Here is a 26,105-nt window from a genome sequence, read left to right as displayed (position 1 = left end):
CAGTCATTTTCTCTTCATTCTGTCTTCCACATTCCCTGTCTTTATTATTTGCAGCATCACTGTTCACTCTTGACCCAGTCTGGTGACTTGAGTCATCCTTGAGTTTTCACGTTTTCTCTCTCTCTCAGACCAGTCAGCCACTAGGTTCTAATGAGGCTACCTCCCAGTGAATTTTTAATCTTTCCTCCATATCACTTTTGCCACCCTCTAAATGCAAGCCTTCATCCCTTCTTCTTGACCTCTAACTGGTCTCTCACACTTGACTCTTAACTGGTCTTTCTCTTCTGTTTATTAAATTCTCCAATTCTTTCTCCATGTTTCCCTGAGAACAGATTTAACCATGTTGTTCTGGGATCTCAGTGGGTCCCTGTTACCTGCGTTGATTATATCTTCTGCATGACCTATACAGCCTTTGATGATGTGTCAAGTTTCATCTCTTGCTTTACAAAAAATACTTGTTCCTCTTGAAGTGCCACTTGAAGTTCCACAGGTTTGTCAGTCTCATTCACAAATACATGCAGGGGCCTCAACTAGGATGCTCATCAACCAAATCACCCACCCACCCACCCTCCCTCTCCTTCTCCTTCTCCCTCCCTCCCTCCCTTCCTTCCTTCCTTCCTTCCTTCCTTTCTTCCTTCTTTTCCCAGCGGCTCTTTACTACTGAGCTATATCCCAAGCTCTTTTATTTGATTTTTATTTTGAAATAAGGTCTTGCTAAGTTGCTTAGGGTCTCACTAAGTTGTTTGACTAGCCTTGAACTTGTGATCCTTCTGCCTCAGCTCCTAAGTCACTGGGATTAGGCATATACCATCATGTCCAGCTTGGAGAGTTAGTCTAGAACATGGAAAAGGAAAGCCCAGAGAATAAGAGGAAGTATTATACCAGTTTCAGCCAGGGAATCTTGACCTAACATGGATACTTGTGTTGCTTAGAGATTGTATATTTGCCTGATAGTGATAATTGACCAAGTGCCATTTTGGCCTAGATGAACTACTACATAACATTATTCACATCTTTTTTTTTAAATCCCTCATTCATCAAACATATGATTAATTTAATCTTCAGGTGTTCTTATGCTGATAACAAGATACTCTGCATGGTATATATAAATGTTCAGGTCACTGGATACCTATACTATGTCTAGGATACCAGATACCAGCTGTAAATTAGTTGCCATTTTGGTATATGTACTTTCTTGTGATGTTGATGAGCATCAGCTACTGCCTGCATCTGATTGACTTTGTGACATTAGAAAGATTGGAATATGGATAAATGTTATCAAGTTAATATCATCCTTTGAGGCTTCTTTAGTAAATAATCATCTGTCTTTTTACTAAGGACATTCTGACCTTATGGTCCCTTTCAAACTGTAACAAGGAGTTCCTATTACTTTGAAACTTAATTCGAATTATCAATCATTGCAAGTTCCTTACTATCCTGCAAGGAGAAAAATGGAACCATCCAAGCATTTTAAAATAAATTAGAATGTTTTTCATTTTAAAATAAGGGACATCTTTATTTTTCATTTTTGTTACTTTGAAAATTACCAAATATAGTCCTGATGGCAGTTTTCTTACATGAGTGGAACATGGTGGTCCTACTAACTGTGCTGTAGAAATTGGGCACTGATTTCTCAACTGTGTTGTTTCCCAGATTGGGAGGTAGCCTGCTGCAAGTATATCTGATTACTTTTCTGTATTGCTTTGTTTTCATAGGAATTAAACTCTTCTTATTTTAATCAATAGATCTTTTTAATATTTGATGGAGGAGAAATTAACACAATTACTAACATTAGATTTTAGAAATTTTCTTTCTACTATTTTCTTTGCTACTAATCATATCTCTGTGGTTAATAATCAGTATATAAATGACAAATATCTATGCTCTACCTTGTGTTGTACAAGACAGATGTATGTAGATTATGCTTTTGAGGTGCTTATAATTTAGTTATCAATTCTTTCTTGACATTTGTGGATAAGGACTTTGCAATAGGTTTTAAATTTTGGACTTCAGATTGGGAAATGACGGTGGGAAATAAAACCTTGTCATTAGTTTTACTCTAATGATATAATCCAGACATACTTGGAGGCCTAATTCACTCTAAAAACCCTCATTTACCTTGAACACTGATATGTAGTCTGCAGAGTAAGTAACGATACTGTTACTCATGAATGTTCCAAATTCAGCTACTTAGCCTTCTCAGTTTCCCTGTTGGGTTTTTGTTTTGTTTTTCTGATTTATTTTTATATTTATTTCATTATTTAGGAGATTTTGTACCAGTAAGCAATCCTGAGGGAAATTTTAAGATATCCAAACTCCAAGAAGTAGAAGATCTTTTTTTATTGGCAGCTGGAACAGGCTTCACACCAATGGTTAAAATACTGAAATATGCTTTGATTAATGTACCCAGTCTCAGGTATGTAATTTTACCTCTATCTACTGTTGTTTGTGAGGCTATTTTATTATTATAAGGTATTCTAAATTGATTATTCACTGGACCTTAATAATCTTGTTCTCATTCCTTCATTTATCGTTTCTTACTTAGACTCTTCTAATCCTATTTTTCTAATCCTATTTTCTTAATTTGATTCTTTTATCTCATTTTAGTTTTTGATATTTTTGGTTAGCTAATTGGTACGAAAAAGCTTGCACCCTAGTTCAATTAGACTTTCCCCTTGTGCATATTTTAAGTTTAATTAGTTGCATTTAATGAGTTTTTTTTTTCTTTTAAGGAAGGTGAAATTGATGTTCTTCAATAAGACAGAGGATGATATAATTTGGAGAAGCCAATTGGAGAAATTAGCATTTGAAGATGAAAGGTATTATACTGATTGTAACTCTATTAATACCATATAGTACATGCAGGCCTTATGTCCTTTGACTAAAAATTTGAATTGACCAGAAAACTTCTTCAAAGAAAAAGTAAACTAATTAATAAATCTATAAATATAAATAATGGTATTTCTCCCTATTTACCCCCAAAGAAATACTGTCTGATAAGATCCAAATTAAGGGCTAAGAGGTGTAGCTCAGTAGTAGAGTGTTTGCTTAGCATGTGCAAGGCCATGGATTCAAATCCCAGCACCAAAAAATTAAAATATATAGTGGTGTGTCTGTGTGTGTGTGTGTGTGTGTGTACTCAGCAAGATATATACATATCTATCTCTTGAGTTGGGTTTAGTGAAAATATTCCTGTGTAGTAGTTAATTTGTTAATTCAGGATATTCTTGTATAATTATTATGTGTGTGTGTGTGTGTGTACTGGGGATTAAACCCAGGGACACTTAACCACTGAGCCACATCCCTAGACCTTATATTTGTATTTTGAGACAAGATCTCACTAAATTGTTTAGGCGTCACTAATTTGCTGAGGCTGGCTTTGAACTTGCAATTCTCCTACCTTAGCCTCCCCAGCAACTGAGATTATAGGCATGGCCCAATTGATAAAATAAATTTGATGAGAATGGATTAAGCAAAAGGAAACATGTTATAATATTTCTTAGAGCCTTTAACATGCTAATATCCACTGTGATTTTCAAAGAGTGGGATATCTTATGCAGCATTTAGCATTTTGTCGTCATTGTTGTTTGTTTGCATTAATTCTTATTAATAGACCGGTCACTGGTATCCTCAGTATATACCTTAGGAAATGCTGGTATAGTCAATAGGAAACAATTCATGTCAAGCTGAATCCCAAAGACAGAAAGGAGAGCAAAGTGAGAAGTTATTTTATTGAAAAAAAGCCTAACATAGTCAACTGAATATAAGAAGACAATTTTTTTTTCCGCTACCAGGAATTGAACCCAGGAGTGCTTAACCACTGAGCAACATCACCATCCGTTTTTTTTTTTTTTTTTTTTTTAATATTTTTAGTTGTAGATGGACACAATTCTTTCCTTCCTTCCTTCCTTCCTCCCTCCCTCCCTCCCTCCCTGAGGATTGAACCCACTGCCTCACATGTGCAAGGCAAGCACTCTACCACTGAGCTACAGCCCCAGCTCCCCCAGCCCTTTTTAAATTTTTTATTTTTGAGGCAGGGTCTCACCAAGTTGCTTACGGCCTCACTAAATTTTGGAGGTTGACTTTGAATTCCTGATCCTGCTGCCTCAGCTTCCTGAGCTGCTAGGATTATTGGCATGCACTACTGCGCCTGGAAAAGAAGATAGTTTAAATGAGGCCATATAGCCCATCTTCCCTCAAAAGATGTGAGAAAGGAGATTCAGAACAAAATTTTTTTTTCATATTCAATCCATATTTTTATTGTGGTTACAGATTATTAGATGTCAATATTTGTACTCAAAGTCTTTTATTTAATTAAATTTAGATCTTTATATTTAGATCACAGAAGGCGATGATTCCAAGTTTTCACAGCTGATAGACAAAAACTTAGCACCTGGCTTTCTTTTTCTTCCATGTGGACATTGCTGAGTATTTGATTTTCCAATATTTCAGAACAAATTTTTTACCAGAAGAGTGCATAGGACAAACTATCAAACTGTCTGAAGCATTTCTGTAATCATTTAGAGCTATTTCTGGGCTGGGGATGTGGCTCAAGTGGTGGCGTGCTCGCCTGGCATGCGCGCCGCGCTGGGTTCGATCCTCAGTACCACATAAAAATAAAATAAAGAACCCGGGCCGCACGCATGCCAGGCGAGCGTGCTACCGCTTGAGCCACATCCCCAGCCCCAAGTTTTTTTTTTTTTTTAAAAAGACATTTTAGGTGTTTTTTTGAGATAGATCCCTTAAAGAAAAAAAATCTTAAATTTCTAAAGGAAATTTTTCATTATTTTAATGAACATTGTCTATTAATAGGAGTTAAACTTGATCTACAAATTAACTCCTAAAAAAATGAACATGTAGACAGTCTTTCAACATGAAGTGTCTTTTAACAAAGTCACCTGTGTTTTGTTTTGTTTTAGTCTACATAATTTGGGTTGGTGGAATTACATGGGCTGTAGTATTATGGATGAGGAAAGGCCCCAACCCCCCCCCCTTTTTTTTGTTTTTACTATGGATGCCTGGCTCTAACAGCACTCACCAGATGAGTGATACTTCTTCCGCCTGCTGAGAGAAGTGATAGTGTTCAGACTTCTAAACTGTCTTTATCCTCTTTATTCTCCTTCTTTCTCCTCTTGCTCCCTGGCTCACTCACATGTGCTCGCTCTCGCTCGCTCGCTCTCTCTCTCTCCCCTCCATGACTTTTTTCTGGAGTCTCTGTCCTCCTAACTGGAGGCACTTGGTTGGAAACTGATTCATGACCATGGACTCTTGGTGTCTTTTGACTTACATCAAGTCAAGCCCTTACTGGAAAACAAAAAGTCCTTGCCTGTGTAGATGGCTTGGTAACATTTATAAAGAATTTTACTATAATCTGGGGTTTATGTAGAAATAGGAGAATCCTAGCCTGAAAGACTTATTGATGGATTTTGTTAGTACTGTTCAGTCAAAAACATAATTGCATGTCCTATACGTAAAAGGAAAGTAAAAGTTCAGATTCAATATCAGGTAGTTTTAATTATAGTCACATTTGTATTTTAGTTAGCATTTAAGATATTAATTTTTAAATATATTTTGAATCACCCTTTCCCACATCTTGACTCCCCTGTGTCACTTGTAGTTCTTGATAATAAAGTTTCTGATGACAAATGTGTTTACCTGAATACATTTGCCTGATTTAATTATTAAATAATGTAATAATTTTGAAAATGCTCTGAAATTCTGTAGTTAAAAAAAAATTAAATACTGTCTAGAATTAGGTTTAATCTTTCTTCCAAGTCCTTTGTGGAACAAGGAAGGATAGGAAGGGTAGTAACAGAGATTGGTATATGATCTAATATTTTCATTTTTTTCTGGTCCTCAGGGTTTATCCAGATAATATTATTAACAAATAAAATTCTTTGAAATATCATTATGAAATGGAAACTTGTTAACCTTGTGACCTTGGGCAAGTTACTTTTTTTGACTGGGCCTCAGTTTTTTGATCTGTAAAACAGACACATTAATACTCCTATCATAGGGCATCTGGATTCATGTGTTAGCATATGTAGATGCCTAGTCCATAATTAGCATGTTTGTAAAAGTTGCACTTATTCATTCCTGAAATATGTGTGAGCATCTACAGTGTGCCTCTCTATACACAGGGGCACAATAGTAGTAAGATATTGTGTTGCCTGTTTTCTCATGCGGAGCACAAAGAGTGTCTCTTCATTTTCCCTTATTGCTCCATTCAATTAAACTGAGGGAAAAAAGGAAATTCAGAGTCATTTTTAGAATGTTTCTATTTCAATACAATTTTCATGGCACTAAGTATGAAATCTTAAAAGAAAAAAAGAGTCAGCTTACCTGAATTTTATCCAGGTATGTTATTATACTTAACTGTTAACACCAGAAGTTGGGATTCAAAGTCTAGCAAAATCTTACACATTTTTTTTAAGAAAAAACAGTAGGCAGATATGTGCAGTAGTAGATCTAGTTAATTACTATGTGAAAATGAAATGAAATTAAGTTTCATTTCATTTTCACATAGTATTAAATTTCATTTATTTTTTAAGATAATGTCACAGTGACTATTATTATAATTGTATTTTCTACTTAGTGTATTCTGTATATAAAATATTTTCTGTTTCAGTGATTCTCAACGTAGAGCAACCCCAACATGCCTCAGGACATTTATGTTCAGGGATGTTTTGATTGTCACAATTGGAGGGGGGAGGTGATACTGACATCTAGTTGGAAGAGGCCAGGAATACTGTGAACTTCCTAAAATGCACAGAAAGCCCCCCAAAACAGAACATGGAACTCAAAATGCCAATAGTGCTGGTTGGGAAACCCTGCAATATATGCAATATAACGTGATTTTTAACAATGGCATTATATTAAATCATATGAACATATCATAATTTAACTAATCCCCTACTATTTGATATAGTGACTAAAAGTTATTCTGTACTTCCTCTAACTATTCAGAATAAAAATTTCATCAGAATAATCAATAGATCAAAGTGTTCTAAGGCTGTTGATACATTTTAACAAATAGTCTCTGAAGAGTGAAGTTATTGTGTACAATACACTTAATAGTGGTTTTTTTGTTGTTGTTGTTTAAGAGTGGATAGAGGGCTGGGGATGTGGCTCAAGCGGTAACACGCTTGCCTGGCATGCACGGGGCGCTGGGTTCGGTCCTCAGCACCACATAAAAATAAAATAAAGATGTTGTGTCCACCGAAAACTGAAAAATAAATATTAAAAAAAATTCTCTTTCTCTCTTCTCTCTCTCCTCTCTCTTTAAAAAAAAAAGAGAGAGAGAGAGTGGATAGAGAGATCAGTGATTGAGTAATAGGGGAAGGGGAAAGAGAAAGGAAGGAATTCCAAGCAGCAAGGAAATGAATCACAAAGGACCAAGGTATATTTACCCAGTTATATCCACCAAGAGAAGATTGTGTACTTTAACTTAGATTTCTATGCTATTTGCAAAATGTGTTTGACATAGGAAAATATACAAAATAAGACTACTCTAGTGGTGAAGAAGTTCTAAAGTGCATCAGTAGCTGTAGATTCTGTGCACTGAGAGGAGAGTAATCACACTTTTGTGAGAATAACGATATCAGTGCTTCATGCAAGAACTGACTTTGAGCTGGGCTTTGGAAAACAAAATAGCATGTCTGTGAACAGGAAAGGAAATGTTGGTAGTGGCAATAAAGACATAAGGGCCAGAATGCTCTGATGTTTTAGTGATAGACCATAGTCCAGTTTTGTTCCTAGTATTTCTTTAGCTAGAAAAACAGGAAAAGATGGAGCCTTAAGTATTCTGAAATGGTAGTCTGTTGGAGGAACCATTGAAGCTTTTAAAGCAAAGTTGCAAATTTGAATCTGGGTTTTTAGCATTACTAATATGTCAATGGTGTGTCAGGTTAAGGCTAAGAGTTGTGTTTTAGACAAGAGATGTAGGACCTGATTTGGAGTTGTGGCAGTTAAAATGAAAAAGTAGGAGACATGCAAGAAATAGGAAGGAGGGGATAGGTTTTGGAAGCTAATTGGCTGGAGGAGGATATTTGTTGGATATTTAGGCTCTGCTCTTGATTTACAATGAATGAGTACATTTCAAGTCTTTTTATCTCAGGTAACCATCAGTCTAATTTAAAATAAAAATTTCTAGCAAGCTTATTTACTTTCATTGACATTTTAGACCTCATAGGCATTCATCAGAACAAGCCTGTTCTTTCTATCTCCCTCTCTCCCTCTATGATGTTTTGCATTTTATGGGTAATCTGAATTTATTTCAAGAGTCCTGGTCCTCTCTGGCTCTTTTGAAATCATAGGGCAGACAGGGAGTTTCAGGATGTTTACTCATTCATGCATCTAGCAACTCAGTATTGTAATTGTTTAAGATCGCAGGTTGGCCTTCATTCAGAAAAATCCAGGACAGATGATTCCACAGGCACAATCTTGATATGTTATAAGAAATCTTTTATTAAAGAAATCTTGATCTTAACTTAGAATTGTTTCTGCTCCAATTTGAGCAATGTTACTTTCCTGTGACGGTTAAGCAGGATAGTAGCCTCCAATAATCCTTAAATCTTACCATGCTGTCTGTTCACTTTTTCCATTATGTGTGTAAAATGGGACCACTGTGTGAATAAATACAATATGCACAAGGTTATTTTATTTATGTGTTTATATAAATATCTCAGTTATTTATCACCATCTAGTACATGTCTTTAGAAAATATGCCTCTAATTAGGCTTTTTTTTTTGCAAGCATCTTAATAAAGGAAAATTATGAATAGCTACTTATTACAGATTACAGGGACTTTGGCATTCGTTTATATATTTTAGCAATTTTATTTCAATGATAGGTTCATTGGAAATGGAGCCAAAGGAGAACATCTGTTACTTTTATATCTTTTAATTAAACAGGGTACTTTCCATTTTTTACTCAAATGTCTAGAATTGGAAGACAGTAGTTCTTCAGTTGCTATTGGGTCCCCTTTGATAATCTGTTGAAATATTATGAACCTTCTTCCCAGAAAAATGCACTTATTAAATCATACACATTTACATATATAATTTCATAGATGACAGCACATGGCGTTGTTTTTCCAAGCACAGATTTTATTTTTAGAGAGTATTTTATAAATCAATTCCTTCATTCACTTGATGAATATTTTCTGTGCACTTATATTGAGCTAGACCTGTGTGTAGTATTGAACAAGGCAGACAGTGACTCTGCTCTTATGGAGCAGTAAGCAAATATACTTTCTGAAATTATGTAACATTATCTTTTTTTAAGTTCCAGGAAGGAAAATATAGGCTAGTGAAAGAAATTATAGGTTAAGTATCAAGTATTCAAAATGCTTGCACCAGATTGTGGAGATTTTCAGATTTGGGAATATTTGCATAGACTTACTGGTTGAGCATCTCTAATCTGAAAATCTGAAATTTGAAATACTCCAAAATATGAAACTTTTGAGAGGATCATGTTGGGGCTCAAAAAGTTTTGGACTTTGAAACATTTGGGGTTTCAGGTATTCAGATTGGAGTTGTCCATCCTATGTTTGATGAGGCTGTTTTGTGTAAGGTGGATTCAAATCTCTGCTAATACTAAATGAGGAACTTTGAAGGTAAGAACTAAAATATAATTCTGTAGGTGTTTAGAGTATTAAAAAACGGGGTGGGGTTGGCGTAATGGCTCAGTGGTAGAGCACTTGCCTTGCATGTGTGAGGGCACTGGGTTTACTTCTCAGCACCACATATAAATAAATGAATAAAATAAAGATCCATCAACAACTAAAAATAAATTTTAAAAAACATAGATTGTTAGGATTGTAAGAGATTATGTAGTTTCCCATCTCATTGCACAGATGAGTCCATAAAACCAAGAGTCTGGGATCTGTACACAAAGCTGTACTATTTCTCTATCTCCCTGCTGGCACTCTTGTTTGGTCTGCTGCTTAGGCCAGGATGATCACTTCCTGGAAACCCTAACCCAGTTGAGGCACAGTGATGTGAAGGCAGTGATGCCAGCCATGTTTTTTTCTCTTCTCATATTTGGTTTCCTTGTTCCCTCATATGAAGCTGTTCACTTCAACTTTTTCCTAAGTGTATATTAACATAGAACCAATTTCAACTATTCTTCAGGAGTATCTCAGTTACTAACTAGAATATGTAGAAATGCATTTTATTTGATGCTATTGAAAATAGAAGAATTAACTGTGATTACTAAAATAGAGCATATCAGAATGGGTACAATATAAAATTTTGAATTTACTATAGCTTTTAACCAGCAGTTTACTTAAAACTTAGGTAAGATATGGTCAGAAATTATATTTTGAGACTTGGTTTGATGTTCTTTCCCATTTTAATTCTATACCCTTTCTTTTGCTTTCATCTGTTCCATTTCATAGCGTTTAAGTGCTCCTATTTTTTGGCCAGTAAGGATATAGTGATGGACAAAGCAAGCACAGATCCTGCTCTTCTGTAGTTAATGACACAACAGAGAAGGTAGACATGGAAAATAGTGATCTTGTTAAGTGAGCTCATACTTACAACCTGAAGTAAGGGCTATGAAGAAAAGAAAAACATTTTCATACATTTTCACAGCCTGTATAATACAGGACCCTAGACTTGTGGGGCCACAGCACTTCCCTATGGGCATGATACCTGAGCTAAGAACAGAAGACAGAACAAGCCATATGATGGCAGTGAGAATGGAGAAAAGCAGGTAGAGGGTTAGGAGCGAGGACTTGGTGAAGAAATTGGGTGTAGAGGACTTGGTGAAGAAATTGGGTGTAGAGGATGTGGTAAAGAGTGGTTCCCAGAGTAAAACCCAGGTTTTTAGCTTGTGCAACCATGTGAACTGCAGAATTATATCAGGTGTGCATCAGGGAGATAACAAGCTGATGGACTTTGAGACAGCAACAGTAAAAGTCAAATGGGATTCTTAGTCTAGAAATCATCCAAGAGATTTGAGCCAGAGATTAAAATACACATCACTGGAAATTGTTCTGTATTGTGATTTTTGCAAGCAGATTATTAACAGAGGTATGAGGATCTCTGAGATCCCTTGGAGTTCTGTTTCTAATGATTTTTTAAAAATACCAAATTACTTTCTTTATCTTTAGGAAAATCTAATCCTTACTAAATATAGATTTACCTATGTAACATTCTTGATACATTCAGTTTTTCTTTTGAGGAGGTGTTTTATTGAACTTAAAACATGCTAATAATATGTTTAAAATAATGGACTTTTAAAAATTGTTTCTTTCCCCTAGATTTGATGTTGAATATGTTCTCTCAGCCCCTACTTCTGAATGGAAGGGCAAACAGGGACACATTTCACCAGCTCTTCTTTCTGAATTTTTGAATAGAAGTTCAGAAAAATCCAAAGTCCTTCTTTGCATCTGTGGACCAACACCATTTACAGAACAAGGAATAAAGTGAGTAGCAGTGTGGTGGGAAAACCCTGAAATGAAAATCTTGCCTGAAAAGCAGTCATTCAGCTAGTCTTTCAGTTCCTCCTGCTCATATGAATCTACACTTTAATAACCTGTTATTATGACTTAGAAAAACAACAAAGTTTTCAGTCTTCCCATGAGTGAAGCGTTGGAGGCCAGGATCATGTGTAGTGTTAGATATGAACACAGAAGTAAAACACAGCTGCCACCTGGTGTTCTCTGCCAGTGGCTGACAGTATGCCTCTACTTCCACCAAAGCTTTGTAATATAAATAGTGATTATTAAGCAGTTTATCTCATTGAGGCTTTCAGTCTTCATTCTCTGCAACTGGGTAAAAGCTAGTCAATAACAAAAAGAGTGATTGAAAACCAGGCAATTAGACCCTAAGAAATTAGAACATATAAAAGGCAAGACTAGTAGTTGAATCCCAGATAATGATTTCTCAATGGTGGTGCCATCTTATTTAAAGTTCACCTTGATATGATTTATTTCTAAAATGGCACTATAAAATATTTGGTTGAATGCAGCCACTGTTGGGTTTCTAGATGATTTTGAAATATGACTGCCATAAATGTCCTGCTTTTTCTTTTCAGTACATGACTAAACCTGACATTTTCTAGATAATTTTTTTTTTTATCTTGGGGTTTTATTTTTATTTTAATTATAAAAAAAATTGATCCTTGTCAATAAAGGTGTGTGTGTGTGTGTGTATATATATATATATATATATATATATATATATATATATATATATATATATATATGAAAAAGGCTAGAACTACATGAGCACAGATTGCAGTATAATGATACTTTTAAATGATTGGAATCATAAACCCTTCAGCATTGAAAGAGAAGGAATCTGTTTTATAGCCATCCTGGTAGAACTACATTGTCTCCCTCCATGAATGATGAGCTTTTTGAGTGCTGGGACCATGTCTTCTTCATTTTGGTTCCTTACAACATATAGAAAACACATTCCTTGCATACCAGAGCCTCAGTGTGTATGCATTAAATAGAGTGTACTCATGACCTTAGTATTTTTGCATTTTAAAAATGTACTGTCATCTGTATAGTTCTATTTTCTCAGTTTTGCTTCACAGCTAATCTTTCAGTACTATACTCCTGGTATTCCCAGAAAGCCCAGGAGTGTCATTAATCATTACAAATGAATACCTGATATTACTTACCCTTGACCATGCTGCATAGAGTTGCCTTTTGAGATATAGCTTGATTCAAATCTGTACTTGCAATTCATAACATCTAGCCTTGTGACTCTTAGTTAATGACTCATTTCTTTGATTTCCTTGTCCTCACCATCTTAATGCATGTAATGTGTCCCTGTTTTTATTGATAATGACATGAGTCTTTTATAATATCATGGTTTTTGTTCTGTAACACAAGTTTCTTTAAAATACTCTTCCTAGGACCTTCCAAAATTAATCTCATTTCTGCCACATAGGTTATAAGTAGTTGACTTTCCATATCCTTGAGTTCCACATCCATAGATTCCAATAATCATAGATCAAAAAATATTTGAAAAACATTGTATCTGTACTGGACAACTATTTATATAACAGTTATAGTATAGTAGATATTACAAGTAATTTAGAGATTATTTAAAGTGTATGTGAGGATGTACTACATCAGATGCAAATTTTTTTATAGAGAGGACTTGAGCATCCATAAATTTTGGCATCCACATGATTCCCAGAACCAGTCTCCTCCTGTACCAAGGGACAACTGTATAAACATCCCAAACATATCCTGCATATTTGGTGAACATTTTGTTAATTTTTATGATGTGATAACAGAGAAAAACTTAGAATCCTATTTTTGTAAAAAATACACAAAAACAGCTCATAACTACTTGGCCAATAATGACCTTTTGATCCACTAACTACCACTTTATCACAGATACAAATAAAACATTCATGATTTTGAAAGCCCACACTGTCTGGTGGTAGAAACAAATGCATATACTAATAACTAAAATATGACACAGAATATCACAAGTACTCTTACTAGAGATAAAATGAAGTATGGAAATTCAGAGAGAGAGAAGTTACTTTTACCTGAAGGGGGGTGTATTAGGGAGACAGGCACAGCATGATTAGAAAAGACTTGTGCTTTGAATGATGACTAAGATGTTACCAATCAAAAGAAATATAGGATAGTATTACAAGCAGAGAAAGGAGGAGGGTAGACGCTTTAAGGGTACAGTTTTGGCTAGAGTGAAGTCCCTTTAGGTTGGAGGGGACAGGATGCATGGCTCAAAAGGTAGGATGGCTCAGATAGGGGGAGGATTGGCTACTGTTTCAGGACTTCTGTCCTGTACTGGCCCTTCATGTGAATATGTGTGCTCTGGAAGCTGCCAGTGAGGCTTTAATTCTAGCCCTACCACTTATAGTCATCTTGTAGTCATTTACTGGGTGTCCTCAGGTCAGCTACTTACCCTTTCTAAGCTTTAGTGCACTTGCCTATAAACAGGAATGAATAATGATACTTAATGTGAAATGCTTAGCACAGTAACTGTATATAATATTGTAAGTATTAAATAAATGACTGTTATTTTCAGAGGCATTTGAAACAGCTATTTCTAAGTCTCCATTTTTACTGTTTTCCAAGTTGAATTATATTTTAGCAGTATGCTGCCTTTTCCTGTTCAATGAGGCAGAATGAAAATAGAATGCCAGGGAAATCAACTTTGAAAACTGATGAATAAAGGGAAAAACCAAGCATTTATTCTGCTTTTCCTACATGAGCCATTTTACTGAATAGCAACATAATAAGTGAGAAGTCTGTCTTTATAGAATTCCTCAGCTGATTAATAAAGAAAAAAGGATAGATATAGAATATTGCCAATTTGGGCCCTGAATGAACTAATGGATCTATATAGAGATTATCCATGATTGCCAGCATCCAATAAGAGAGGCATCATATGTGATGTGCCTCTGACTGGACAAATACTACCTGTAAAAACTTTGCCAAAAAGAATTAAAACTTCTGGGCATGGTGGCACATGCCTGTAATCCTAGCCACTTGGGAGTCTGAGGCAGGAGGATCACAAGTTCAAGGCCAAGCCTCAGCAACATGACAAGGCTCTAAACAAATTAGCAAGACCCTGTCTCAAAAGAACAAAAAACAGGCTGGGGATGTGGCTCAATGGTAAAGCACCCTTGGGTTCAATACCTAGTACCAAAAAAAAAAAGAGGTAAATCTGTATCTGATGAGGCCCCTGGATTCAGTTATTAAATTGTGGAGAATAAAACAACGTAAGATACATGTGACTAAGGAATATGAAAGGAATGCAGCAAAATGAGGACTATGGAAGACTCAAGAAATAAAATTCTGATTTTTTCTTCCAACACAGATTGTAGGACATGATGGGCAATTGGGGGAGGAAAGAGATCTTATATATCAGAATATACCAGTCAATTGCAGTGAGTAAGTTGTAATTGAATCCTCATTCACAACAATTTTAGAAGCCATGCCATTTATGGAAAAAAATTGAAAATTTGAACACTGACTAGATATTTAATGACATTTAGAAATTATTGTGTATTTTTAGAAGTGATAATTTGTGTTTTTAAAAAAGTACATAAGAAATGGAGAAAATGAAAAACTACTGTGATATAATGATAAACTTATTTATTTTTAAACATTTTCTCTAAGAAACATGTGTTTTTTTATTTGTTTTTCAGGTTGCTGCATGACCTTAACTTTTCCAAAGATGAGATCCATAGTTTTACAGCATAATGAAGAGTTGTGATTGTATTTTACTCAATTAGTTTATCTAAATTTGTGATTACTTAGAATTTTTTAAGAGAACATTTTTTGTATATATTAAAAGATTAACTAGAATCCAGATTTCAGTTTCTTAAATGAAATCAACTGTTCCTTCAGTATAGGTAATTTGTCAGCTTTATTTTATACATAACTTATTTTACTATTGATACTTGACCTGGAAAGTCAATCACGGCAACAACAGGATTCCTTACAAATTCCCTTACCATTGAAACTGTATCACTGTTCTACAATAAGCACTTGTGTTTTGGGACATGATAAAGTAAATGATCACTTTGATCACATTTCTATGCTATAAAATGTCTTATTAGCAATACAGATTAAATTTTACATTGCACTGTTAACTCAGGAAATGATCGTTTATGTCTTTGTTATTAATATTAAAACATGGAATGCTGTAAAAATTAAGTGATCCAAATAATTTTATGTTTGTATATGGCATTGATGCACAGTAGAATAAAATTATACTTAAGTACTTTTTAATCCTTGTTGTAGAAACGTAGTTGAATGCAACAATACCAGGTTTATATCTTAAATGGAATTCTGGAAGGCACCAGTAAAGATACTGGGGACACTCACCTATGTGGGATTAGCTTTGTTAGAGAGTTTAAGAGAACCTTGACAGCTATTTTGATTCTAAGGCAAGACCAAAGGCATCAGAAAAGGTAGTAACAGTGTAGCATCTAGTCCATGGCCTAAAATCATCACTAGGTGCTTTGGAATGAGTTAAATTTTTAATTCTAAACCAGCTGGAAAGGAGGAATATTCTTCCTAAACTGTTCTTTCCTGGCTGGCTGCTTTTCCACAGCTGGCAGTTCAGCAGGGAGCTCTCCTGGGCATCATGGTTTGGGAGTCTTTTCTCTCCCTGCTACTGAGGCCAACCTTTTTAAATCCTTTTGCAGACTGGGACTCAGCAGAGGTCATCAAGAAAAGTCACTATGATTTTTTCTTGAAGAAACTGTGTTGAATAGCTAGGTGACTGCTTGCATAAACTAACTCTCACTACTTAATGAAGCAGCAATGTTTTTACAGAACTGGAAGGTGGGAGGAGTCTCCAATTTCCCTGTAAATGTTTTGTAAATAGCTACATCTTCACTAAAGGAATGATGTACTCAAAAAAGAAAACAATCTTAACATTTCTGAAATTACAACTGACCAGCTCTGAAGCTCCCTGTGTGCAATGGCTAGTTAACACACTTTTTCCTGTGCTGCGCCCCCTCTAGCTAGCTCCTCATCCTCATTCAGCAAGGGAGGAATCCCCCTGTCCCCAGCTGGCAGTGCTCCCTGATGGCTAATAGGAACTTCCTCATGCTTCATGCCTCCCTACTGTCTTCTTTTTCCCCTCTAAGGGATATCATGTAGCACTTCTTTAGCTGTTTTGTAGCTCATTAGTAATATCTCAATTAATTTTACCTTAGCCAACATTTTTCTCATTTTTTGTAACAATCTTTTTTCTCTCCTCCAGTCCTTTTCTAGTTAAATAGAATTTACTCTCTATTATTCTCTGGTTGTATATATCTGTTTATTTCTCCATTTAAATTTTAAAGTGTAATCTCTACTCATGTGATTTTATCAATTTACATGTTTGTAAATCCCAATTTGGAGTCTTATCTAAGAATCAGCTGAGCTTCATTCTTTTTTTTTTTTTAATTTTTTATTGTTGGTTGTTCAAAACCTTACAAATTTCTTGACATATCATATTCCACACTTTGATTCAAGTGGGTTATGAACTCCCACCTTCACCCCATACACAGATTGCAGAGTCACATCAGTTACACATCCATTGATTTACATATTGCCATACTAGTGTCTGTTGTGCTCCGCTGCCTTTCCCATCCTCCACCCTCCCCCGTCCCCACCTCTCCCCTCCCCTCCTCTCTCTCTACCCCCTCCACTGTATAACCCTGAGGGTCTCCTTCCATTTCCATGCAATTTCCCTTCTCTCTCCCTTTCCCTCCCACCTCTCATCTCTGTTAAATGTTAATCTTCTTCTCCTGCTCTTCGTCCCTACTCTGATCTTAGTTACTCTACTTATATCAAAGAAGACATTTGGCATTTGTTTTTTAGGGATTGGCTAGCTTCACTTAGCATAATCTGCTATAATGCCATCCATTTCCCTGTAAATTCTATGATTTTGTCATTTTTTAATGCAGAGTAATACTCCATTGTGTATAAATGCCACATTTTTTTAATCCATTCGTCTATTGAAGGGCATCTAGGTTGGTTCCACAGTCTTGCTATTGTGAATTGTGCTGCTATGAACATCGATGTAGCAGTGTCCCTGTAGCATGCTCTTTTTAGGTCTTTAGGGAATAGACCAAGAAGGGGAATAGCTGGGTCAAATGGTGGCTCCATTCCCAGCTTTTCAAGAAATCTCCATACTGCTTTCCAAATTGGCTGCACCAATTTGCAGTCCCACCAGCAATGTACAAGTGTACCCTTTTCCCCACATCCTCGCCAGCACTTGTTGTTGTTTGACTTCATAATGGCTGCCAATCTTACTGGAGTGAGATGGTATCTTAGGGTGGTTTTGATTTGCATTTCTCTGACAGCTAGAGATGGTGAGCATTTTTTCATGTACTTGTTGATTGACTGTATGTCCTCCTCTGAGAAGTGTCTGTTCAGGTCCTTGGCCCATTTGTTGATTGGGTTGTTTGTTTTCTTATTGTCTAATTTTTTGAGTTCTTTGTATACTCTGGATATTAGAGCTCTATTTGAAGTGTGAGGAGTAAAGATTTGTTCCCAGGGTGTAGGCTCCCTATTTACCTCTCTTATTGTTTCTTTTGCTGAGAAAAAACTTTTTAGTTTGAGTAAGTCCCATTTGTTGATTCTAGTTATTAACTTTTGTGCTATGGGTGTCCTATTGAGGAATTTGGAGCCCGACCCCACCGAATGTAGATCGTAGCCAACTTTTTCTTCTATCAGACGGCGTGTCTCTGATTTGATATCAAGCTCCTTGATCCATTTTGAATTCACTTTTGTGCATGGCGAGAGAAAGGGATTCAGTTTCATTTTGTTGCATATGGATTTCCAGTTTTCCCAGCACCATTTGTTGAAGATGCTATCCTTCCTCCATTGCATGCTTTTAGCCCCTTTATCAAATATAAGGTAGTTGTAGTTTTGTGGATTGGTTTCTGTGTCCTCTATTCTGTACCATTGGTCCACCCGCCTGTTTTGGTACCAGTACCATGCTGTTTTTGTTACTATTGCTCTGTAGTATAGTTTGAAGTCTGGTATCGCTATACCGCCTGATTCACACTTCCTGCTTAGCATTGTTTTTGCTATTCTGGGTCTTTTGTTTTTCCATATGAATTTCATGATTGCTTTCTCTATTTCTACAAGAAATGCCGTTGGGATTTTGATTGGCATTGCATTAAACCTATAGAGAACTTTTGGTAATATCGCCATTTTGATGATGTTAGTTCTGCCTATCCATGAACAGGGTATATTTTTCCATCTTCTAAGATCTTCTTCTATTTCTCTCTTTAGGGTTCTGTAGTTTTCATTGTATAAGTCTTTCACCTCTTTTGTTAGATTGATTCCCAAGTATTTTATTTTTTTTGAAGATATTGTGAATGGAGTGGTTGTCCTCATTTCCATTTCAGAGGATTTGTCGCTGATATACAGGAATGCCTTTGATTTATGCGTGTTGATTTTATATCCTGCCACTTTGCTGAATTCATTTATTAGCTCTAATAGTTTCTTTGTAGAGCCTTTTGGGTCTGCTAGGTATAGAATCATATCATCTGCAAATAGTGATAATTTAAGTTCTTCTTTTCCTATTTTTATGCCTTTAATTTCTTTCGTCTGTCTAATTGCTCTGGCCAGTGTTTCGAGAACTATGTTGAACAGAAGTGGAGAGAGAGGGCATCCCTGTCTTGTTCCAGATTTTAGAGGGAATGCCTTCAGTTTTTCTCCATTCAGAATGATGCTAGCCTGAGGCTTAGCATAGATTGTTTTTCTAGAGTTTTGTTTTTCTAGAGTTTTGAACATAAAGGGATGCTGTACTTTGTCGAATGCTTTTTCCGCATCTATCGAGATGATCATATGGTTCTTATTTTTAAGTCTATTGATGTGGTGAATAACATTTATTGATTTCCGTATATTGAACCAGCCTTGCATCCCAGGGATGAATCCTACTTGATCATGGTGCACAATTTTTTTGATATGTTTTTGTATCCGAGTGGCCAGAATTTTATTGAGGATTTTTGCATCTAGGTTCATTAGAGATATTGGTCTGTAGTTTTCTTTCTTTGAAGTGTCTTTGTCTGGTTTCAGGATCAGGGTGATGTTGGCCTCATAGAATGAATTTGGAAGTTCTCCCTCTTTTTCTATTTCCTGAAGTAGCTTGAAAAGTATTGGTATTAGTTCTTCTTTAAAGGTTTTGTAAAATTCTGCTGTATACCCATCCTGTCCTGGGCTTTTCTTAGTTGGTAGTCTTTTGATGGTTTCTTCTATTTCCTCAATTGATATTGGTCTGTTTAGGTTGTCTATATCCTCCTGACTCAATCTGGGCAGATCATATGACTTAAGAAATTTATCTATACCTTCACTATCTTCTAATTTATTGGAGTATAAGGATTCAAAATAGTTTTTGATTATCTTCTGTATTTCTGAAGTGTCTGTTGTGATATTGCCTTTTTCATCCCGTATGCTAGTAATTTGAGTTCTCTCTCTTCTTCTCTTCGCTAGCATGGCTAAGGGTCTGTCGATTTTGTTTATTTTTTCAAAGAACCAACTTTTAGTTTTGTCAATTTTTTCAATTGTTTCTTTTGTTTCGATTTCATTAATTTCAGCTCTGATTTTCATTATTTCTTGCCTTCTACTTCTTTTGCTGTTGTTTTGCTCTTCTTTTTCAAGGATTTTGAGATGAAGTATGAGATCATTTATTTGTTGGTTTTTTCTTTTTTTAAGGAATGAACTCCAAGCAATGAATTTTCCTCTTAGAACTGCTTTCAATGTGTCCCATAGATTCCGATATGTTGTGTCTGTGTTTTCATTTATCTCTAAGAATTTTTTAATTTCCTCCTTGATGTCTTCTATAACCCATTGATCATTCAGTAACCTATTGTTCATTCTCCAAGTGATGTATGCTTTTTCCTTCCTTCTTTTATCGTTGATTTTCAGTTTCATTCCATTATGATCAGATAAGATGCATGGTATTATCTCTACTGCTTTATATTGTCTAAGAGTTGCCCTGTGACATAATATATGATCTATTTTTGAGAAGGATCCATGTGCTGCTGAGAAAAAAGTGTAACTGCTTGATGTTGGGTGGTATACTCTATATATGTCAATTAAGTCTAGGTTATTAATTGTGTTATTGAGTTCTATAGTTTCCTTATTCAACTTTTGTTTGGAAGATCTGTCCAGTGGCGAGGGAGGTGTGTTGAAGTCTCCCATGATTATGGTATGGTGGTCTATTAGACTCTTGAACTTGAGAAGAGTTTGTTTGATGAACATAGCTGCACCATTGTTTGGGGCATAAATATTTATGATTGTTATGTCTTGTTGGTGTATGGTTCCCTTGAGCAGTATGTAGTGTCCCTCTTTATCCCTTTTGATTAACTTTGGCTTGAAATCTATTTTATTTGATATGAGTATGGACACTCCTGCTTGTTTCCGAAGTCCATATGAGTGATATGATTTTTCCCAACCTTTCACCTTCAGCCTATGTATGTCTTTTCCTATCAAATGTGTCTCCTGTAGGCAGCATATTGTTGGGTCTTGTTTTGTGATCCATTCTACTAGCCTGTGTCTCTTAATTGGTGAGTTTAAGCCATTAACATTTAGGGTTATTATTGAGATATGGGTTGTTCTTCCAGCCATATTTGTTTATTTATGTTACTAAACATGGTTTGTTTTCCTCTTTGATTATTTTCCCCCCCTTTACTGTCCTACCTCCCACTGTTGGTTTTCATTGTTATTTTCCATTTCCTCTTCCTGTAATGTTTTGCCAAGGATGTTTTGAAGAGATGGTTTTCTAGCTGCAAATTCTTTTAACTTTTGTTTATCGTGGAAGGTTTTAATTTCATCTTCCATCCTGAAGCTTAATTTCGCTGGATACACAATTCTTGGTTAGAACCCATTTTCTTTCAGTGTTTGAAATACGTTATTCCAGGATCTTCTAGCTTTCAGAGTCTGTGTTGAAAGTTCAGCTGTTATCCTGATTGGCTTACCCCTAAATGTAATCTGCTTCCTTTCTCTTGTAGCTTTTAAAATTCTCTCCTTATTCTGTATGTTGGGCATCTTCATTATAATGTGTCTAGGTGTGGATCTCTTATGATTTTGCACATTCGGCGTCCTGTAGGCTTCTAGGATTTGGGATTCTGTCTCATTCTTCAAGTCTGGGAATTTTTCTCGTATTATTTCATTGAATAGATTGCTCATTCCTTTGGTTTGGGGTTCTGTACCTTCCTGTATCCCAATGACTCTTAAGTTTGGTCTCTTAATGTTATCCCATATTTCTTGGATGTTCTGCTCATGGTTTCTTAACAGACTTGCTGAGCTGTCTATGTTCTTTTCAAGTTGAAATACTTTGTCTTCATTGTCTGATGTTCTATCTTCTAAGTGTTCTACTCTGCTGGTAGTATTCTCCATTGAATTTTTAAGATGGTTTATTGCTTCCTGCATTTCTAGGATTTCTGTTTGTTTGTTTTTTATAACCTCTATCTCCCTGTATAGTTGATCCTTTGCTTCCTGGATTTGTTTGTGTAATTCATTGTCGAAGTGATCTTTCATTGTCTGATTTTGCTGTCTAATGTCTTCCTTGATACTCCAGATCATCTGAAGCATGTATATCCTGAATTCTTTATCTGACATTCCATCTGCTGCAGCTGTTACCTCTTCTAAAGTTGCGTTGACCTGCATTGCTTGTGGTCCTTTCTTTCCTTGTCTTTTCATACTGCTTGCGTATCTTTCCTGCAGGCGCGGGCGGCGGCTCTGCTCTCTCCTTATTCCAATTGGGGTGTCGTGGCTACCACGCTGGCAGGTCACTGGGCCTGTTCTGGGAGCTGGCGGCGGCTCTGTTCTGCCCCTACTCCAATTGGGGTGACGAGTGTACCACGCCGGCAGGCCACCGGACCTGATCTGCCAGTCGGTTGCAGGTTTGCCTACCCTGCAGGCGCGGGCGGCGGCTCTACTCTGCCCCTACTCCAAATGGGGTGACTGGGCCTGTCCCGCTGGTCGGTCGCAGATCTGCCCACCTTTCGGGCACGGGTGGTGGCTCTGCTCTGCCCCTACTCCAATTAGGGTGGTGTGTGTACCACGCCGGCAGGCTCCTGGGCCTGATCTGCCGGTCTGTCGCAGGTCTGCCTACCTTGCAGGCTCGGGCGGCGGATCTGCCCTGCCCCTCCTATGTTGGTATCCTATACGAATGGCAGCATTTCGCTCCCCTTGCCGGGCAACCAAAGCAGCGGGTGAGTCCTGACCGGCCCTCAGCAGGACCCGGACCGAGAAGCAGTTTCTGCGGGCTCCTAGCCCTGGGCTAGGGTAGTTCCGGGAGCCGGAACTCGGCCGCTCCGTGCTCGGTGTAAGCTCCGTTAAGAATCTGAGCTTCATTCTTAATATCTAGTTAGCTCCTTGAAACCATCTGGATGTTCCATAGGCCCCTCACACTGAGTATATCCCAAACTGAACCTTGACCATGATTATCCTTTCCAAAGTCTATATATCCTCTTGAACTCTGATTTATGAGTTCAGCCATCTGCCTACTTAGCTCTTCTATAGCCGTTAATAATCAACATCAGTGTCTCCCTCTCCAATATGACCCCTTTCCAATTAATCCTGCCCAGTCATTCCTCAACTGCATTAGCACTGTAGCCTGGTAATTAGTCTTCCTATTGCAGTCTTGATGTCCCTGAAATCCATTCTCCATTCTAGGGTTCTAGAAGGAGTTGGAGGAAAACAGGGCCTTCATCTTTCACTAATTCAACCATATACTCTCGGGTACAGATGGGACTATAGTTTATAACTCTGTTCTTGAGCAAAGAACTTAAAGACTCCTACATCACATATTTGCAATGAGAAAAGAGAATCCTGATCAAAGTCCTATTGCGTGAAGATTCTGCTTGCTTTCTTTAAAAATATGTTGATCTATTAAATTTTTATTACTGCCACAATAAATTGCGACAGACTTAGTAACTTGAAATAATACCCATTTTTTAAGTTGTAGGTGAACACAATATCTTTATTTATCTATTTTTTTATGTTGTGCTAAGGATTGAACACAGGGCCTCACGAATGCAAGGTAAGCACTCTATCGCAAAGTCACAACCCCAGCCCAAATAATACCCACTTATCAGCGCTTATTTCTCAACTGGGTCTTCTGTAGAAGGCCTTGCAAGCCTGAAGTCAGGTTGTCAGATAGGCTGGGCTCTTATCTAGCAGCTCTGGGAAAGACTGTTCTTCAAGCCTCAGTCAAGTGGTTGGTGGAATTGACTTCTTGCATTTGTAGGACTGAACTCCCCCATTTCCTTGCTGGCTGTCAGCTGGGGCCAGTCTTTGCTTATGGAAGCTACCCAGATTCCTTCTCAAGCTTTCTGGTGGCCCCTTTCTTCACTGGTAAATCAAGTCCCTTTGTGCTTTAAAGATCTCTGAATTCCCCTTCTGTCTCATCTTTATTGTCATAGCTGTCATGTGGTTAGATTGATCTTACCCAGATATACAAGGTAATCACCCTACTTTAAGATCTATAATCTTAATTACAGCTTCAAAGTCCCTTTTGTAACATAACATATTTAAAGGACATTCAAATCTTTGGGGGGCCATTTTGTATATCACAGTCTATAAAGTAAACAGAAATTTGATCAAGGCGCAATGTATTTTGTCTAGATATCACTATGAATCCTCAATTTTCATCTTGATGTGATAGAGTATGACAGGAGCTATTACACCCCAGGATACTCAAACATCCTTATACTGGCAAAGGCCTGACAGTAACCACTGTTATGATCCATCCTCTCAGCTGCATAAGCTTGTCCTGAACCAATTTGGGGCTGAGTCTGTTTATATTTACAGACCCTCTTTGAGCAGATGACCAGATTCAGTTTGGTTTACATTCCTTAGAATTTGTGGCTAATGAGTTATACAAAAAAAAAAAAAAAAGTGAAATTCAACTATTCATCGTTTCTTGGTATCTTTCAGCTTAAACTATGGTGAAGTCACATTCAACCAGGATTACGAGTTTGGCTTAGCTCAAAATAGAATGCCAGAGTAATCTATCTACTTCAAAACCACATTATCTTTGCTGATTAGAATTCCCATCTTTGCGCAGCTTCCTTTCATGAAATAGAGGTTGTATCTTGGGTACAGCATTATTCATAAAGCAGAAAAGAGGCAAGAACCCAAATGTTCACTCATGAATGAACAAAAAAACAAAATGTGGTATATTCATACAATGGAATGTTATTTGGTTATGAAAAGGAATAGAGTACAGGTACATGATACATCATGAATGAACCTTGAAAACATTATTCTGAGTGAAAGATGCCAGTTACAAAATACCATACATAGGATTCATTCATATAAAATGTCTAGAAAGGGAAATCTATAGAGGTAGAAAGTAATTAGTGGTTGCTTATGAAATACAGGAGTAGGGAACCATGGGGAGTAGTATGATAGCAAAAGGGTATGGGATTTTTCCTTTTGAAGTGATAAAAATGTTTTAAAGTGAAGTGTGGTTGTGGCTGCACATACTTACAAATATATTAAACATATAATGAGTTGTATACTGTAAGGGGGAAATTGTATGATATGTGAACTATATTTCAAAATATAAAAGAATATTTTAAAATATTAAGACCATTTAAAAACACAAAAGCAAACAAATTTTATAACCCGAAAAGGATGTAAATCTTTTTTTAAAAAAATATTTATTTTTAGTTGTAGTTGGACACAATACCTTTATTTTATTTTATTTATTTATTTTTATATGGTGCTGAGGTTCGAATCCAGGACCTCACGCATGCTAGGCCAGTGCTCTACCACTGAGCCACAACACCAGCCCAAGGATGTAAATCTTAAAAAGTATATTAAAAAGGATCCCAGAGGGTGTGGTAAATATGAAAGGTAAAGAATATCAAAATATGAATAATAGTAGTCCTAAAGGTGAAAATTAAACTAAGGGAAGATTAGTAAGTACTAAAAACTATGTACTCCAAGAAAAATCTTCCTAACATTAACAAACAAACAAAAACGAATGTTGGAAAAGCATGTTGAAGACTATCTATTCTCAATGACTAACATCAAAATAAATTTTAGTAAAAATTACTAAAACTTAAAAGCCTTTAGTCATTGAGATAAAAATAGAAACAAAAAGTCATGAATATGACTTTTTAAAAAACAAAAAAAAATTAGATTATTACTAGACTTTTAAATGGCATTGCCTTATCCTGTAAGAAGATTTTATAATGTATTTGAGATGCTCAAGGAAAAAAATCTGAGCCAAAGATTTTGTTATTTATTTATTTTTAATGCTTTTGAACATAAAGGCATAAAATATTATTGAATGCAAGAACTGAAGAAACACTGTTTTAAAAAGTCCTTCCTAAGTAATCTATGAAAGAGCAGGATGCAGACAATCTGAAAGACTAAGGAGACACAGATAAAGTGGTGATAAACATTAAACCTGTAGAACTTAAACTAAATGAGACTTTAAAATGAAAGGGAGCATGTGCTCTTACACAGAGATAAAACCTAAAAATGAGGAGAATGTACAAAATGTTTCAACTATTTCAACAATATTGGCAGTGTTTGTGTTCATGTTGTTACTCTGAGGATGTGAAATAAAGCAAATGCATAATTAAAAATCAATAGAGGGGCTAGGGATATAGTTCAGTTGGTAGAGTGCTTG

At 36.3% G+C, this 26,105-nt stretch overlaps 1 protein-coding gene across 2 annotated transcripts in view; it reads left to right on the top strand.

Moving 5' to 3' along the window:
• Positions 1-15,736, top strand: part of LOC124084661 (cytochrome b5 reductase 4) — an 85,947-nt gene extending 70,211 nt beyond the window's left edge. For both annotated transcript variants that reach the window (XM_046431995.2, XM_046431987.2), the window contains 4 exons: positions 2,266-2,416; positions 2,733-2,819; positions 11,267-11,431; positions 15,151-15,736. In XM_046431995.2, coding sequence (XP_046287951.1) covers positions 2,266-2,416; positions 2,733-2,819; positions 11,267-11,431; positions 15,151-15,205 — 458 coding nt within the window. In that variant the 3' untranslated portion in view covers positions 15,206-15,736. The remainder of the gene's footprint in view (positions 1-2,265; positions 2,417-2,732; positions 2,820-11,266; positions 11,432-15,150) is intronic.
• The last annotated feature ends 10,369 nt before the right edge of the window (positions 15,737-26,105 follow it).

This window comes from Marmota monax, unplaced genomic scaffold, assembly GCF_021218885.2.
Source record: "Marmota monax isolate L192 unplaced genomic scaffold, Marmota_monax_Labrador192_F-V1.1 WCK01_AAM20220418_F8-fsc00013, whole genome shotgun sequence".
Classification (NCBI taxonomy): Eukaryota; Metazoa; Chordata; class Mammalia; order Rodentia; family Sciuridae; genus Marmota; species Marmota monax.
The sequence above is the reverse complement of the archived record's forward strand: the minus strand, read 5'-3'. Positions and strand labels throughout refer to the sequence as shown.